The sequence below is a fragment of the Myxocyprinus asiaticus genome, chromosome 50 (genome assembly GCF_019703515.2).
Source record: "Myxocyprinus asiaticus isolate MX2 ecotype Aquarium Trade chromosome 50, UBuf_Myxa_2, whole genome shotgun sequence".
In the NCBI taxonomy this organism is placed as follows: Eukaryota; Metazoa; Chordata; class Actinopteri; order Cypriniformes; family Catostomidae; genus Myxocyprinus; species Myxocyprinus asiaticus.
Window position 1 is genome coordinate 12,051,970 of NC_059393.1, and position 17,713 is coordinate 12,069,682.

The 17,713-nt window shown below is 37.2% G+C and overlaps 2 protein-coding genes across 5 annotated transcripts in view; one reads left to right on the forward strand and one right to left on the reverse strand.

Annotated features, from left to right (window-relative positions):
- The window catches only part of LOC127439322 (protein crumbs homolog 1-like), a gene marked incomplete at its 5' end in the record, with an annotated part of 36,529 nt that extends 31,926 nt beyond the window's left edge, over positions 1-4,603 (forward strand). Inside the window, one exon of the mRNA XM_051695599.1 lies at positions 2,318-4,603. Within this exon, the coding sequence (XP_051551559.1) occupies positions 2,318-2,536 (219 nt within the window). The remainder of the gene's footprint in view (positions 1-2,317) is intronic.
- A 2,532-nt stretch (positions 4,604-7,135) lies between these two features.
- Positions 7,136-17,713, reverse strand: part of LOC127439280 (DENN domain-containing protein 1B-like) — a 143,680-nt gene continuing 133,102 nt past the window's right edge. For all 4 annotated transcript variants that reach the window (XM_051695503.1, XM_051695502.1, XM_051695501.1 and 1 more), the window contains 3 exons: positions 11,493-11,575; positions 11,093-11,312; positions 7,136-10,500 (listed from right to left, as the gene is read on the reverse strand). In XM_051695503.1, coding sequence (XP_051551463.1) covers positions 9,862-10,500; positions 11,093-11,312; positions 11,493-11,575 — 942 coding nt within the window. In that variant the 3' untranslated portion in view covers positions 7,136-9,861. The remainder of the gene's footprint in view (positions 10,501-11,092; positions 11,313-11,492; positions 11,576-17,713) is intronic.

A 17,713-nucleotide genomic window follows, 5' to 3' on the forward strand; every position in this document is an offset into this window, starting at 1 on the left:
TCAGCTCAGAGTTTCTGTGGCTGTGAGTTTCTTGCCTGTCGCTGTTTCTTCAACAGATGGAGTCAGAGTGGAAGGGTTGAGCTGGATGAGCTAATTTTGGTGCTGAATATCAGTTCATCTACACCAGAATGTAGTGTGTGAGACGCCATTTTTGCTGGTATATATAGTGTACTGATTCTGGGAACTATATACAGTACATAACTGTTTTTTAAGTTTTATTAAAAAAATGTCAAGTTTCCACTAAAAATCACACTCAAGATTCCAGCTTGGCCTTTCAATGCCATTTTAAATTTGTCTTTATGGAGTACATAGAACTGCTTAAGATTTAAAAAAATTATATGGAGTTCATGCTTAAGAGCATTGATAATATACAGTGGGTTCAAAAGTCTTGAGACCACATTGATCATTTAGAATACAAATTCTAATTCAAATCTGGAAATAAAAGGTTTTATGATTTTGAAAACTGTAAAACAAAACATTACACAATGAACAAACATCTTGGTCACTCATTAAATAAGCAAATGTGTAACACTGTTACATTTCATGTAATAGTTTTTGGTAAAATCATTTTTAACTCAGTTTTTTGTTTTTTGTTTTGTGAATTACAAAATGGCCATGCAAAAGCATTTTATTTTAGTTGCTCTATTCAGGTGTTTTTGTGTGTATGTTGTGATAGAAAAAAATGTCCTTAAACGCAAAAAATAAATAAAAATTATATATATATATATATATATATATATACACACATATACATACACTGGTGGCCAAAAGTGTGGAATAATGTACAGATTTTGCTCTTATGGAAAGAAATGTATACTTTTATTCACCAAAGTGGCATTCAACTGACCACAATGTATAGTCAGGACACTAATAATGTGAAAAATGTATATTACAATTTGAGAAAAAAAAAAAATGTTCAGAACTTAAACTACTTCAAAGAGTTCTCATCATAAAATCCTCCATGTGCAGCAATGGCAGCTTGGCAGATCCTTGACATTCTAGCTGTCAGTTTGTCCAGATACTCAGATGACATTTCACCCCACACTTCCTGTAGCACTTGCCATAGGTGTGACTGTCTTGTCGGGCACTTCTCACGCACCTTACAGTCTAGCTGATCCCACAAAAGCTCAATGGGGTTAAGATCCATAACACTCTTTTCCAATTATCTGTTGTCCAATGTCTGTTTCTTTGCCCACTCTAACCTTTTCTTTTTGTTTTTCTGTTTCAAAAGTGTCTTTTTCTTTGCAATTCTTCCCATAAGGCCTGCACCCCTGAGTCTTCTCTTTACTGTTGTACATGAAACTGGTGTTGAGCGGGTAGAATTCAATGAAGCTGTCAGCTGAGGACATGTGAGGCGTCTATTTCTCAAACTAGAGACTCTGATGTACTTATCCTCTTGTTTAGTTGTACATCTGGCCTTCAACATCTCTTTCTGTCCTTGTTAGAGCCAGTTGTCCTTTGCTTTGAAGACTGTAGTGTACACCTTTGTGTGAAATCTTCAGTTTTTTGGCAATTTCAAGCATTGTATAACCTTCATTCCTCAAAACAATGATTGACTGATGAGTTTCTAGAGAAAACTGTTTCTTTTTTGCCATTTTTTATCTTAAGACATGCCAGTCTATTGCATACTGTTGCAACTCACAAACAAACACAGAGACAATGTTAAGCTTCATTTAACAAACCAAATAGCTTTCAGCTGTGTTTGATATAATGGCAAGTGATTTTCTAGTACAAATTAGGAATTTATCTTGATTACTCAAGGATAAGGTGTTGGAGTGATGGCTGCTGGAAATGGGGTCTGTCTAGATTTGATCAAAAATGACTTTTTTCAAATAGTGATTGTGCTGTTTTTTTACATCAGTAATGTCCTGACTATACTTTGTGATCAGTTGAATGCAACTTTGGTGAATTAAAGTTCCAATTTCTTTCTGAAACAGCAAAATCTGTACATTATTCCAAACGTTTGGCCGGCAGTGTATATATATAATTTTTATAATAGCGCTACTCGTTTTGAATGACAAAATGGCCTTAAATGCAACAACAAAAAAAATATATCGTCTATTATATTAGATTGGTTGTAGTCATGTTTTTTTGGATGTGTGAATGACAAACTGCCCTTCAATGCAACAAAATTTTTATTTTATAAAATTATATTACACTATACATATTATATCATATTATATTAATATATGATCGCTACTCATGTTTTTTTTAATGATAAAATGGCCTTAAATGCAACAGTAAAAATATTATATTATGTTACATTATTTATTTTTGGCATCCTATCTCTGACTCCGGCCACTTTTCTTTCCCTCAGCTAAATGCAGCGAGTGTGACCTCTGACCTGCTGCTTTCCATCAGTCTGACGTCTGTGGTTCTGTTGTTGGTTCTTTTCGGTGTAGTCGCGGCTTTGGTGATGGCACTGAACCGACGGGCCACACGTGGCACCTACAGTCCCAGCCGGCAGGAGAAGGAAGGCTCACGGGTGGAGATGTGGAACATTGTGCAGCCTCCGCCCATGGAGAGACTCATCTGAGCCGTTAACCTTTTTTTTCTAAACAACATAAGCCAATCATGTTGTTCCATGATGATTTTGGCTTGTTCACCAACACTTTCATGAGACTATGAAACCTTCAAGACAGAGCTTGAAGGCTTTCTTTATTCATTGATCATGTGGCAGCTATCGAACTCATAGTCTTACAGATCATCATTTTTTAATCAAACAATCAACCAAATAATGGATGTTTAATTTATCATTTTTTGTTTTGTTTTGAAAACCTATCATTGTTTGTGTACCTCTGAAAGCATTAGGATTCATTGACTGTGAAATTGTGAAGTGCTGTTGACCATAGCAACTTGAACATCAATGTGTTTAACTCTGTCCTAACCAGGCATGAAGTGTTTCCAGCGACAGTCAAGGCCTGAAGCGTGCTCCACTTGAATGTGAATGCAGATGCTTTTAGATATGCAAGCTTCATTTTGTGCATTGTGCTCCAAAATGTGTCAGACTGCAATTCTGAAAGTATGCACTGCATTTTTAGTGTTGCCGCAAGGGGCGCTATATAACGATTTAGCATAAATTGTTCTATGGCCAGTGTTCTCTTAAAGGGGTCATTTTTAGAAGTTTCAATGTGGGAAAGTCTTGCGAGAGTCACATTTGTTGATACTAAGGTTAGGGGTAGGTTTTTTGGAAATCTATCCAAATTAAACACAATTTCAAATGAGACTCAAGACTTTGCAACGATTGAGGGTTCCCTTCTAGACACAACCTTTTCAGGCCAACTTCTCTTTTGGCAGAGCAACAGTTCGAGAATATTGTTGATCAAGTTAAAGTAAGTTAAACTGTTGACATTGAGAATTCACTGTGGATGGTTCTACCCAGTGTGACTGACAAGATGTAGTTGCTCATTGCAATTGCGACTGGCTGGTACAAAAATGTATTAGCATGGAAGATTTTATTGCTCGTCACTTCATATTATTGTGCCTGGTTCGGACACAGTGTGATGATCTATGTATTTATGTATAATTGATATTTGTGCTGCTAGTGAGCTATACAGACACTTGAATTTGTAAAATTTGACATTAATAACCGAGATCAACACTGAATTGTTTAGCACAGAAACACAAACATGGAATTGTTGTAACTGCTGCTTTTGCTCTGTAAAAAATAAATGGTATAAACAATAAATTATTTGGGGTATTACAACCACATGATACCCTTTTAGCAACCCAATAGATACAATAATTATGTGCTCGTTATTAAGCCATGTTTACTTTAAGCTCTGATTTTGGAGTGGTTTTAAGTGGTTTAGGTTGATAAGTTTTTAGAATTAACTAACAGTTTAAATTCAACAGCTGTTCATGTACAAAGTGAATCAAACTACCAGTCTTCCAATAAAGAATGAAGCAAGAGGTAAGTTGGGAAAGCAATATTGACATTTACATGTATAATTTATTTCAGTTCACAGTGCATACAGTAGTACCAGTAGTTCCTGTAATAACACTTTGGACTGACCTATTTTGTACTTGAAATCTATACAACTGTACTCAAGAGCATGCAGCCGCATCTGAAGCTTGTTTTAAAACTTTAAATCAGTCACTTAAAAGCATAGACTACACTTGCATACTAAAGTGGATCACATTGTGACTTTGCTGTGTTTCCATACGTATGTAACAGGAAACATTCAAGAAAATGAAGCATTAGCAAAATCAGCTGTACAGACTTTTTGTGTAATATCAAGGTATTTTGTGTTGTTTCTTAAACATTCAAAAGCACAATCTATATAGTCCAGTGATTCAACTACAGCAGGCCATTTACAACATAATTTGACAGCAAAACAGATCACTTTGAAACAAAGCTACATGACTATATGTAAAAAACGAAACAAAACATGTAAATAGGTACCACGGTCATAAAAGTTGACATCATATTTGTTCCTTTGTTGACTTTAAAAGGTGTGCTCATGCATGTTCAAAGAATTCCCAGAATCACAAAAATAATAACAGAACATTACAATGAAAATGCACATCAATAAGTTCATATGTAAACTGGAGAAAAAAAAAAAAAAAAAAAGATTGAGAAGCACTTTACAGAAATAGTTCCTCAACAGTGTACAAAATACTTGCAAATCATTTATGTGGTTACTACCTAGTTTTAAGTAGTGTTATACTACATTTAAACAGTTGGTGAACAGCAAATGGTTCAACTTTTAACGTAACTCCTTAAGAAACACTTTGTAGTTTATGTGCTACAACATGAATTGTGACTGGATTTTGTAGAATCTAAATAATACTTAGGACTGATTAAATCGTTTTTTTACTTTAATAATGCATAAAGAAAAAAGGTCATTATGTAAATTAAGACAAGGGTTTAAATTACAAGGCAAGTGTGGAAAATTCTTGCTATTTCGACTTTGCATTCTTTCCATAGACAAAAAACCCCCAAAAATAATACAGAGCTTGAGGACATGGATGACACCGGTAAACCAAAATACATGTTTTTCCAAATATAAAACATCAAAAATAACAGTTTTATAACGCAGTAAGTATTGAGAGTTTCAGAAGTTGAAGTAATTTCAAAGGCTGCGGTTGAGATCTGGTGTGCTTTATTGTTTGAAAGAGGTTTAGAATGTTGACGATATTTATTAACTAATTATCAAATTTTTTTTTTTTAATAAAAATAAACTAAAAAAAAAAACAACTTAATGTTCGACAACTGGCCAAGTATACACTTCAGGCCTCTGTTTTAATTTATTTTATTTTTCTGGGTAATTTTTAAAGCTTGATGTAAATCACATGACATGGTTCTACAATCAGGCAAATTATGTTGAAAATCTAATGTAATTTTTACTAGAGTGACCACAAATCTTAGTTAGTGATTTAGAAACAAGACTTAAAAATTCAGAGCTTAAAAGTTAAAAAGTACCTGTGCTACATATAGCCAAACACTCTAGCAGTTGAACTCATTAAGGCACAGCCTTATATATATATATATATATATATATATATATATATATATATATATATATATATATATATATATATATACACAGGTGCATCTCAATAAATTAGAATGTCATGGAAAAGTTCATTGATTTCAGTAATTCAACTCAAATTGTGAAACTCGTGTATTAAATAAATTCAATGCACACAGACTGAAGTAGTTTAAGTCTTTGGTTCTTTTAATTGTGATGATTTTGGCTCACATTTAACAAAAACCCACCAATTCACTATCTCAAAAAATTAGAATATGGTGACATGCCAATCAGCTAATCAACTCAAAACACCTGCAAAGGTTTCCTGAGCCTTCAAAATGGTCTCTCAGTTTGGTTCACTAGGCTACACAATCATGGGGAAGACTGCTGATCTGACAGTTGTCCAGAAGACAATCATTGACACCCTTCACAAGGAGGGTAAGCCACAAACATTCATTGCCAAAGAAGCTGGCTGTTCACAGAGTGCTGTATCCAAGCATGTTAACAGAAAGTTGAGTGGAAGGAAAAAGTGTGGAAGAAAAAGATGCACAACCAACCGAGAGAACCGCAGCCTTATGATTGTCAAGCAAAATCGATTCAAGAATTTGGGTGAACTTCATAAGGAATGGACTGAGGCTGGGGTCAAGGCATCAAGAGCCACCACACACAGACGTGTCAAGGAATTTGGCTACAGTTGTCGTATTCCTCTTGTAAAGCCACTCCTGAACCACAAACAACGTCAGAGGTGTCTTACCTGGGCTAAGGAGAAGAAGAACTGGACTGTTGCCCAGTGGTCCAAAGTCCTCTTTTCAGATGAGAGCAAGTTTTGTATTTCATTTGGAAACCAAGGTCCTAGAGTCTGGAGGAAGGGTGGAGAAGCTCATAGCCCAAGTTGCTTGAAGTCCAGTGTTAAGTTTCCACAGTCTGTGATGATTTGGGGTGCAATGTCATCTGCTGGTGATGGTCCATTGTGTTTTTTGAAAACCAAAGTCACTGCACCCGTTTACCAAGAAATTTTGGAGCACTTCAGGCTTCCTTCTGCTGACCAGCTTTTTAAAGATGCTGATTTCATTTTCCAGCAGGATTTGGCACCTGCCCACACTGCCAAAAGCACCAAAAGTTGGTTAAATGACCATGGTGTTGGTGTGCTTGACTGGCCAGCAAACTCACCAGACCTGAACCCCATAGAGAATCTGTGGGATATTGTCAAGAGGAAAATGAGAAACGAGACCAAAAAATGCAGATGAGCTGTAGGCCACTGTCAAAGAAACCTGGGCTTCCATACCACCTCAGCAGTGCCACAAACTGATCACCTCCATGCCACGCCGAATTGAGGCAGTAATTAAAGCAAAAGGAGCCCCTACCAAGTACTGAGTACATATACAGTAAATGAACATACTTTCCAGAAGGCCAACAATTCACTAAAAATGTTTTTTTTTATTGGTCTTATGATGTATTCTAATTTTTTGAGACAGTGAATTGGTGGGTTTTTGTTAAATGTGAGCCAAAATCATCACAATTAAAAGAACCAAAGACTTAAACTACTTCAGTCTGTGTGCATTGAATTTATTTAATACACGAGTTTCACAATTTGAGTTGAATTAATGAAATAAATGAACTTTTCCACGACATTCTAATTTATTGAGATGCACCTGTATATATATATATATATATATATATATATATATATATATATATATATAATCTAATTATACATATTTATCATTATATTATTGATTTTACCAGGCTTGATTTTATTACACCATTATGTCCTGAGGGTTCTGAGGAAATTAAGTACATTACGTACATTTATTACGTACTTTTAGCACTCTTGAATAACTTTCATACTTGCGATTTTTATGACCCCACCTTATTTGACTCTACTTGAAATATATGTACTTTTTTAAAAGTATTTCAGTGAAGTACTAAAAGGTGATTTAAAATGGTAGAAAACTTGTGATGAAGAAATAGTGGCCATTTACCTTGTATGTTCATATACATTTGAACCTAAAATCTTATTCTTGAAAGAAAAAAGTCCATCAGTGATAATACCAATGTCACTGGTAGAGGTTCCATGCCATCATTTGTATGTTCTTTGCAATGTATGTGTGAACTGTGAATTGGACCTTATTCACGCTTGCGCCATCTTTGATTTTTACCGGGAATGAAAACGCTGTGAGGGATAGACTTACCATCTCTTCAATGGCACGCACGGTATAAAGCTGTATAAAGCTTCTTGATCACATCTGATTTTCCACAACTCATGTTGCCTGTAGTTCTTTGTATACTGAATGTTCTTGGAAAGATATTTCTTCAATGTTTTGTCCGTGGAGCGATCCAAGAACATTTTGAACGGCATTATAGCCCATTGAAGAGACTGTATGTCTATCCCTCACAGTAGTTGTAATTCCCGTCAAAAATCAAAGAGTGTGCTGCAGTGAATAAGGTCTAATAACACTAGTTTAAATGCTATTCAAAAGATCACTGGAATTTACCACTAAATAAACACTTGCCTCAAAATATTAGTTGACTGATAACACTGATTACAATCTGCATAGTTCAGGGTGCAACTTTAGACCCTCTCTAATATATCTAAAGACTGAAACCTACAGAATATAGTTTCAGAACAAATACAAAAAACTTGTTATAATTAAGGGTCAGTAAAGAAGCCATGTGGATGTTATGAGGTTGACTGGAATCGAGATGCAGATTTGAGACACGGGTCCTAAAACACAAAATGCTTTTACGACCACATCATTACCACAGTAGATTGCGCAGGAGGGGTGAGGTAAGTCATTAAAGTGTCTGACTGAATGGCATGTGTCCTAAATAACTACACTGGCCTAAACACTTCTCAGCCACTAAGGCAACAAGTGCTGGATCTAATTAACACTTCCTGCTTGGCAGACCAATACAGCTTTGAAAGTGATGGCTACAGAGAACATGAGTAAAATGCATGAAACAGAGGACAAGCCATCTATAATTTTCATCTTCTAACTAAAACAATTGGCAAAACTTTGCAAGCTTGACACAAAAGAGGGGTGGAGGGTGTTCTACTAATTAAGGCCAGAAACATACTCTTACAAGTACGTAAACATACGTTTGCCAAAGTATTGCAAACGCATGATCTCGTTGTACATACTTAACGCACATTAATTCGGTACTGTTGCGTAACTAACCTCAGTACTCAAGTTTTTTCACTGACTTATTCAGCAAGATTTTCTTCAAACTTTTGGCTTGCCATTGCTGGCCTATAAGAGAAAACAAGTCATAGAAGAAGAGAGTTTATGCTAATGCCCACTATAGTGGCTTTTGGCAATGATGAGAATGAATTGTAATTACGAATTGCGTTCTTACGCGTTTCAGAACACAATAATGCGTAAATTCAATCTTCCGTAGTTAGAAGTGTTTGCATTCACCTACTTGCATAGAGTATGTTTTGGCCCACTGAACATCGTACTAGGTTTCATAAAGGGTTTAAAATGTATTTATTTATCTGAGGGTAACAGGCATTCCTCTTGGGCAGCTATAGCCCAAGAATTTTCATGTTCTTAATAGGCATAAAAGCAAAAAAAAAACCTTCATATTCTATGGCCGTAATTTTTAAGGCTAACAGACTTAAATATGATAGTTGAAAAAAATTAAAAGTCAAGAGAAAAAAGTAACTGGGATTTAACTTGGGCCAGGCTAAGCTGAAAGTATAATCCTAAACATCTTTATCTTGGATAAAAGCAGAAACCTGAGAATTGTCTTGAAAAAAATACTACTTTCCAAAAATATAGCAAATTGATTCATTACGCACAATGTGGCCTACATAAATATCTCTCTTTAAGATGCACTGCATGCAAAAGATTTGTGATAGTAGTAGCAAGCTAGCCACCTACAGTTACAGTCTAGAAATACTGTATAGAAGCAAATTTAAAATGTTTAAGGCATTTTAGGCTGAAATTCGCTCAATATTTAAATACTTTTCATACAATTTAGTAAAATATATATAGACAGAAGACTGCCCCTTATCCACAGTGTTTTATCTTTAAAGATTTACAGTGATTTGAATCTATCCTTGGTTAAGTGAAAATCATCTGCATTGAATGTTCAAATTGGGATACAGCTACAATAAATTAAACTGATTGATAAATGTTGCAATAAATTCTGTTTAACCATTACAGTATCACCGGACCATTCTTTGTTCTTTCCATACATCAGTTTTGAAAGTCTACTTTCAGATCAAATGTAAAAAATAAAAGGACTGATCATTCACATTAACTACAAAAATCCTTTGAAATGTACCTCATACTTCATTCAAAGAGAGTGCTGGTGTGACGTCGGATTAGAGCGTAAATAAGAAGCAAAAGAGGTTACAAGATGGGAGTGTTGTCTCATATTCTCAAGATTTGTCCTGGCTGGCATTGTTGTGAGTCTGCGTGAGGTCCAGGCTGCTGTTAAGGGTCATACTTATGTGACACATTGACTCGATCTCCTCCAGCAAGCCTATTTCCTCAGTTTGCTCTTGTCTTTCCTCCAAATCTCCCCTCTGGAGCTTGCTTTCCCTCTCCCAAGGTACAAAAACTGAAGGCTGCCCACTGCTCAGACCTGCTGCCCTATGCTGGGTTTGTTCCAGGCAGTGCCTTGGGGTCTTCTTGGAAAGGACCATCCTCCGGGAAAGGCTGCGGGCTGCTGAATGCTGGCTGTCAGGGCTCAGCTGGTCTTCTAATGTGGACTCGGTGAGAGCGGGAGAGCTGGTGGACTCATCCGTGTCACAAGGTTCCAAGACCTGAACTGTGGGTATCTCAGGAAGGGAGTTCCTCAGTGGATGCTCAGAGAGCTCCTCATTCGGTAGGTTGTTCTGAAGGGGATGATGGATTGTAAGGGAATGGGAGCTGGATTTACGTCGCGGTGAAGGAGGGAGATGCTTACTGTAGACGGCGCTGTCGTCTTGACCCATATTCCATCCGGCCGGTTCTCCGTTTCCCACTTCACAACCAGCCTGGGCAGGACTATTCCCCAACGGGGACTTGCACTTTTTCTGAAAACCGTACAAAGACGGTCAGCCACAAAGTGAGATGTTCAGAGACTTACAGGGCCAGGCCATTGCATATGCACAGTTATTTAACAAGTACAGGCAAAAGCATTAAAGAAATGGTTCATTCCAAAATGAAAGTAAAACTTGGTGTATCGCATTTGGTTACAAATAAATGTGAATACATATGAGATTAACAAGATTTTACTTGTGAGATTGAGATTGAATGAGATGACATCAAAGGGGAAGATTTTCATCAAATAATGACTCAGTCTGTTCTCAAATGAAGCAATCATCATCAAGACTTGGAATATAGTGCAAGCCATATGGCCTACTTTTATCATTCTAATTATATTATAAGTTACTATTATCATATTTTTTTTTAATAGTATTTGACTAGTAATTTTTGGAGCTATCCATCTCCATTTACTTTCAGTGTATGGAAAGGGCAGTGTGAACATTCAAGACATCTCCTTGTGTGTTGACATTTGTAGAATATGGGGTTTAGGATGAAGGGTGAAAAACTAAATTTTCATTTTGGGTGAACTAACCCTGTAAAACATTTTCTTTTAAAATTATATTTAAAGGCATCCCTCACCGTGGGTTTGTAGTCAAGGTCTTCGATAGATCTGAAGAAGTCCAGGCTCTTGGCTGCGGAGAGTCTGCCCTGCTCTATGTGGGACGTACTGAGAGAGTCCAGAATCTCCTCCAGCAGATTCATCTGCCCCGTCTGACCCACTTCAGACTCAAACTCCAGTTCAGAGTCACCACTGTCCTCGGTGTATGATGGCACCTCCCCGCTGTCCTCAGAGGATATTCTACTCAGACACACACAGTTAGTTTTGTTCACTCAAAAGCCATGTGAAAAGAAAAAGCACCAGAGGGCAGTGTTGCCTTGACGAATGGCATTGATTACCTGCGTTTATACCACAATCGTGTCCTGTTTAGACTGAAAAACATACAGTAATAAAAGTTGGCATCAACATTTAAACCCTTACCTGCTGGCTGTGTCGTCATTGTTTTCATTGCAATTGTCTGAAAAGCCAAGGCTCATGTGTGCCGACGTTTTTGGATTATGTTGCTGAAACAGAGGATCAAAATGTTACAGTCTAATCCATTAATGAGACAACTTTCCTGAGAGTAAGATTGAGATCCAGAGAAAGGCTGAGCTTTGCATGTCCCCATTCTGTGGTCATTACAGAGCATTAATTCCACTCCTTGCACTGGGGCTCGCTCAGTTAATCTCTTGGCTTTTATAACACACCTGTGTGACACGTTTAATTGGCAAATTAAAGAATTGAAGCATTATAGGGCACAGCTTCATGCTGTGGCCGTCGGCTTTAGGGTTCGTCATTAACTAGCGTTCCACGATGCATACGCACATACACAAACACACCACCGCTCACTAAAATAGCTCATAAACTGGCGTTTGCCACATTATCAAAGCATGCCACTAAACTAAAGCCCCTTTACTGAGCACACGTTGGACAATGGTTTTTCGCCACACTGTCTTGCTGCGATGTCTTGGGAAGGAAGCTTCAGCTCAGAAGGGCCTGGGACAAAAGGTAATGTGGGTTTGCCATCTTGGGTGTTGGCGCCTGACGAAAGGGTTCATGGCCATCCTATCCATAAAAATAACTAAGAGATGCATATACCGAACATGTCAGGCTCTTGCCAATGGAATAAACAGGAACACATGTTGGGCACTGATTGCCCCACTTGCTAGTAGCCGGCAGCTATAATGAAAGCGATTACGGGGGGTTCAGGCCTTGAATCCTCCAAAAGGCTTTAATGGATTTCTGTGTCAGGGCCATAAATCTGGCTGGCAAGCCACTTCGGCTTAAGTGAAGGGGTTGAATGCACCTGCAGAACTGTGTCACATTCATTTGGTGTCGGAGGCATGTGGGAGTGTGTATATGTTTGCCCTGCAACACAGTTTGCAGTTATTTAGCCTCTTGAGTTGGAAAGCAGGGCGTGCTATGCCTCTCTCTCTCCGGCTCACTTTCAGTGAGAGGAGGTGTTTATTAAAACAAGGTGAGCGCAAGCCCTCTGTTGGATGGCAACACCAGGCCTGCATCTCAAATAACCATGTCACAACAAAGTCAGCAAAGTCTCTCAATGCCAAGCCAAATTTAAACTTAAAAAAGACTGTATTATTCACCTAAACTCTGGCTTAATCACTCTAAAACTACATTTATTGAATGGGCTTTAGCATAGTTCGTAGGACATTGACTCATTGTTTTTTCCAACCCAGCTGAGGGTGGGATCAGAAGAGAGTGGGGGGTCGTTCAGACCAAACAAGTTCTTCCGCTAAAAAAAGCTAAACATAAAGCAATGAAAATAACAGAACACTGGTGTCTAAAGACATGCTTGAAAAAGTAGATATTCTTTTTTACCTGACATGTCGTCTAACAGAATGTGGCGCTCCTGCTAGACTGCACGCAACGGTTAAAGATGTCCATCTAGGGCATGTTTACATAAAAAGAAAATTAAACAAAAGACACAAAAACGTTTTCGATGTGAAGTATTTAGATATCTTCATATTCAGAAGAACCTTAAAAACTACAATCATTGATTAATACTTTTAAAATTTGTATTGAGTAAAGAAAATGTGAGTGGCTCTCACAAAACTCTCCACCATGAGGTTAAGGTGTTGTTGGTTGTTGTAAGGCATTGCTATGAGGTTGCTAAGGTGTTCTGAGTGTTTTTTTGTTTTTTTTTATCAGGTGTAAGGGTTGTCGATGTGTGGTTGCTTACTGCTTTTTAGTAAAAGATCCCACTTCCATAAGTCTCTATGATATTCTGGTCCCTAAACTGGGGTCCCTCCTTTATTGTAAGTTTTTGAGACCTTTTGCCCATTTTATTGTAAATTGTTTGCTTAGGAAAGTAATAGCAGACCTCTCCTCAACAAGCCATGCAATGAGGTATCACCAATGTACATAGCACAAAGACAAAGAAAAAGTTAAGCACTGAAATTCAATACTTAGGATTAGAGAATTGCTCAAAACCCTAACCATGAGTATGAGCAGCAGTTATAGTGATGCTTTGCAAACACCACTAATTAAGCTCAAATATGGCACAGCAGAAGATGCTGAGAGGTAACCCTAAAACAAAGTCAGCCCTAATCTTTAATAAAACAGACTCACACATACAGTACTGTGCAAAAGTTTTAGGCACTTGTGAATAACTTTCAAAGTGAGGATTTCTTAAACAAATAATGACAAATAGTTTTCATTAATCAATTAATGTCATACAAAGTCCAGTAAACAGAAAAAGAGCTAAATCAATATTTGGTGTGAACACTTTTGCCTTCAAAACAGCACCAATTCTCCTACTTACACCTGGACACAGTGTTTCTTGGTTGCTGGCAGATAAGATGTTCCAAGCTTCTTGGATTCGCCAAAGTTCTTTTATTTATTTAGGCTGTCACAATTACTTCTGTCTCTTCATGTAATCCCAGACTGACCCGATGTTCAATGGAGGGCTTTGTGAGGGCCATGTCATCTGTTGCAGTGCTCCCTGTTCTTCTATTCTATTCTATTTGCAAAAGGAATGTTTGGGAGTATAAAATGTATATTTCCTATTGACACACTGAAGTAGCAGATATAAATAACCATCTTAAGACAAATGTAAACATCTTATGTGCCTGAGACGTTTGCACAGTACTGTATATATGATCTTTTTCTTCTTTCATTCTTTCCTGAAACAAAGACAGATGCCAGGAAAAGAAACAGCACATGAAATAAAATAATAAAAACGGTTCGAGCCACTGTTCTGAGACAGGCCAAAACCGCTGATTTGGAAAACAAGCAGGCATGTGCCTATTTGGTTCTTTTACATGTACTCTAAATCAGCACGGACATATTGAGTTGCCACAGGTCAATGTCTGCTCCTTAAACTGCTAGTTCAAATCCACATGGAAAATGGGCTGTCTTCAGTCAAAGTGAACAGGGACACGCAAGCAGACATCTCAGGTCCAACGCTCTTCAACGGAGACTTTAAAACCGTTAAAATTTCATCTCTCTTGTCAGAGAAAATCCTATTTTGCTTCTAGCACAGCCAAGTTGTAAAAGGCGGCAACAGGGCTTTACACTGCAGCCAATCATCTCGTCGATTTAATAGCCTGGCTAACATTATATATATTTCATATGCTATTTCAGACCAGGCACTGATCTCATGCACTTGGCAGGGTACGGAAAGTGAAGATATGCCTGGAAAATGCAAACAAACCCCTGTGCCTTCAAGCCAAAACCTAAGCCAGCGTCTGCAGAGCTATTCAAACAGCAACCCCTTTAAACAAAACCCAGCACCTCTTTTCAGGCAAGACCCAGGCTTGTTCTGTCCAGCTGGCTCCAGCTAAAAGCAACTTTCAGAAATATCAAAGAGCGTTAAAGAGAGCGAGCAGGAAAGTGAAAGAAAGAGTCTTTGTGTGTGCCATTCAGAAATATCCAGTAGATGGCACTTTGGTTACAGCCAAGAAGGCTTACTTAATGTTAGCTGTTACTAGCTTGCTGTGTATTCCCTTGGTTGCAAGCTATACATCTCCATCTCATCATCGCCATGCAGATGTGCTGGTTCTCTCCGTTCTCCGCACCAAGTCCACTAGCCAAAAGCGCTTTCTCTCCATTTGTACGTCAATGTTTTTTGACACCCAACGAATCCATTTCAACGCTGGCAGTCCTCCAGACCCACATGGTTTCACAGAGCTCTCACTGGGAGCTCTCTCCTTGTATCGCTCTCTTTCCCACACTCATCCAGCCATACAAATAGCCATGAACCAGCAGAGGTGAATTTAGAGAAAATGAATACAATTGACAAGCAATATCTAAATAGCATTTCACGAACAGCATGCCATTGCTGTTTGCACTGTAATTTGCACTAAGTATTTTAGATTTCAAACATATAATTAGATTTGTAGACTGAAAAAAGGTAGAACACATTTAAGAGAATTTAAATTTAGCATTAAAAAGCATTCGCAACCAATTTTACTTCCGTAATGTGATATATTTCAAAGTGAAACAGTTTTCAACAAGAAACAAATTATTTATCCTTTAGGAATTGATCGGATTGTAAAAACTGTGCGGATCATTGCAGAATGTAGCCAAACCCAAATGCATGTTTGCAAAAATAATGTCTAAATTAAAGCTATTAAAATTAAAAATTAAACATTTAAAAAAATATGTAAAAGCTATCTGGCTTTTGGTCATTCAATTGCCCACATGGCCAAAGTGACATTAACAGAAAATGACTGGCTGATCAAGCTATTAAATATTGATTGTAAGATTACAAAGACATTTTGTCTTCTTTAGAACAACATGCACTGATGAATCGTGCCTAATAGAACCAGACCAGAACTTGTGTTACCAAAGCAAATAGGGTTAACTTTAAGAGTTAAATTAAGATTGTTAAAACTTTTCACAGCCAAACATTTCCCTGTCATATCCAATGTGGTCACTGCTTTGAGTGGTATATAAATAAATGTGGAAGCCCATAAGTTTGAGCAGGAAGTGTTTATGAATTATACACCACTTGAGCAGAGCTTTTTTGGACTCTTTAATATGCAGCGCTGCTGAACTGGCCACAGCTATAGGGGATCCATCTGCTGGCTTCATCCAGAGAGAGTGTGTGTGTGGAGTCATTCCCCAGAGGCTGTGTGCCACTAAGAAGAGGCAGCCACAACACACACACACACACACACATGCTCGCACACACCCATAGCTTCAGTCGACAGGAATAAGCAGGAGATAGAGATCAGCTCTACTCTGCCCCAGGCCCTGCTACTGACACCCAGTCTGGCTTTCACAGGCCCTCAGGCTTGACCTGAAAACAAGCCCCTTATACTATACATTGCATGGATTCAGTGCAGTGAGCCACTAGATTAAAAAAATACAGCCTAACTTTTCTTTAAGATCAGTAAGTATTGTTAAATCTCGAGTAGAAATGCACTTCACTTACAAGCTAAAAAATAATTTTAAATGTAAAGAAACAATCCGGAATAGACAACACGAATACAAATTTACGTTTACGTTGAATTCAATTTACGTTTTTAATAAATGTAGCTGGTCTTTTGTTAGCAGTTCATCTTTTCACATTATTCCAAAAAAAAAAAAAAAGAGTTTCCATGCATCCGAGAAAAATTTAAGGGATAATGTGTATGTGTCAGCTGGACTTGTATCACTTTGTAAGGGTTTATTTTGAGATAATGACAGACTGACTGTACATCATCCTGTAGTATTACACGGCCACTTAAATAAATAATAAACGGGTAAGAAATATTGATTAGAGTTTAAATTATTGCATTATGTGAGATGAAAGAGACTGTGGAGTGATACAGGAGTCATGAAACTAACACAGCTATGTAGGAAATTGGCAACGATCATTTATACAATTTAGGTCATTGCACAATATATTTTTTTATTATTTATTTATTTATTTTTTTGAAGAAATTTGTAACTGAAATATCAGAATCAAGTTTTCCAGAGAGCTGTGTAATACTACTACTACTACTACTACTACTAGTTATAATAATATTACTATTATTAAAATGTTAAATGTTTCACCCCCTCCCAACATCATCAATTTTGAAGTCCTGTCCTAAATGATTTCCTGCTAAATATTCTGTTGCACTCAAAAATCCTTCACTTGAAAGAAGGTAAATGCATTAAAAGCCATTTTATGTAGTCTTTAACTTCATAAAAATTGTTAGACTTATTGAACAGACTTAACTTAAAGGACGGTTATGGGTTCAGTACATGTTAAGCTTAATCGACAGCATTTGAAGCATAATGCTGACTAAAACAGAAAATAATTTAAACTCGTCCCTCATATATATATATATATATATATATATATATATATATTACAAATAAAAAATAAAATAAGTTTCTGTTTTGGTAGAGATCAAACCAAAAAATAACTCCCTTTTCACTGCACATCTTGCCATTGCAGTCTCTAGGCACAATCATGATTTTAAGCTCGAATACACTTCCTAGTGTGCTTGAGCACTAGATGGCACTATAAGAAGTGTAATCGAGCTTGAAATCACGATCACCAATGAGTCTGCTCTCAAGATTTATAGTGAAAAATAAATTACATTTTGATCTGTTCTCAAACAAAACCGATTGGATCGCTTCAGAAGACATTGATTAAACCACTGGAGTCGTATGAATTAATTTTATGGTGCCTTCATGTGATATTTGGAGCTTCAGATTTCTGGTCA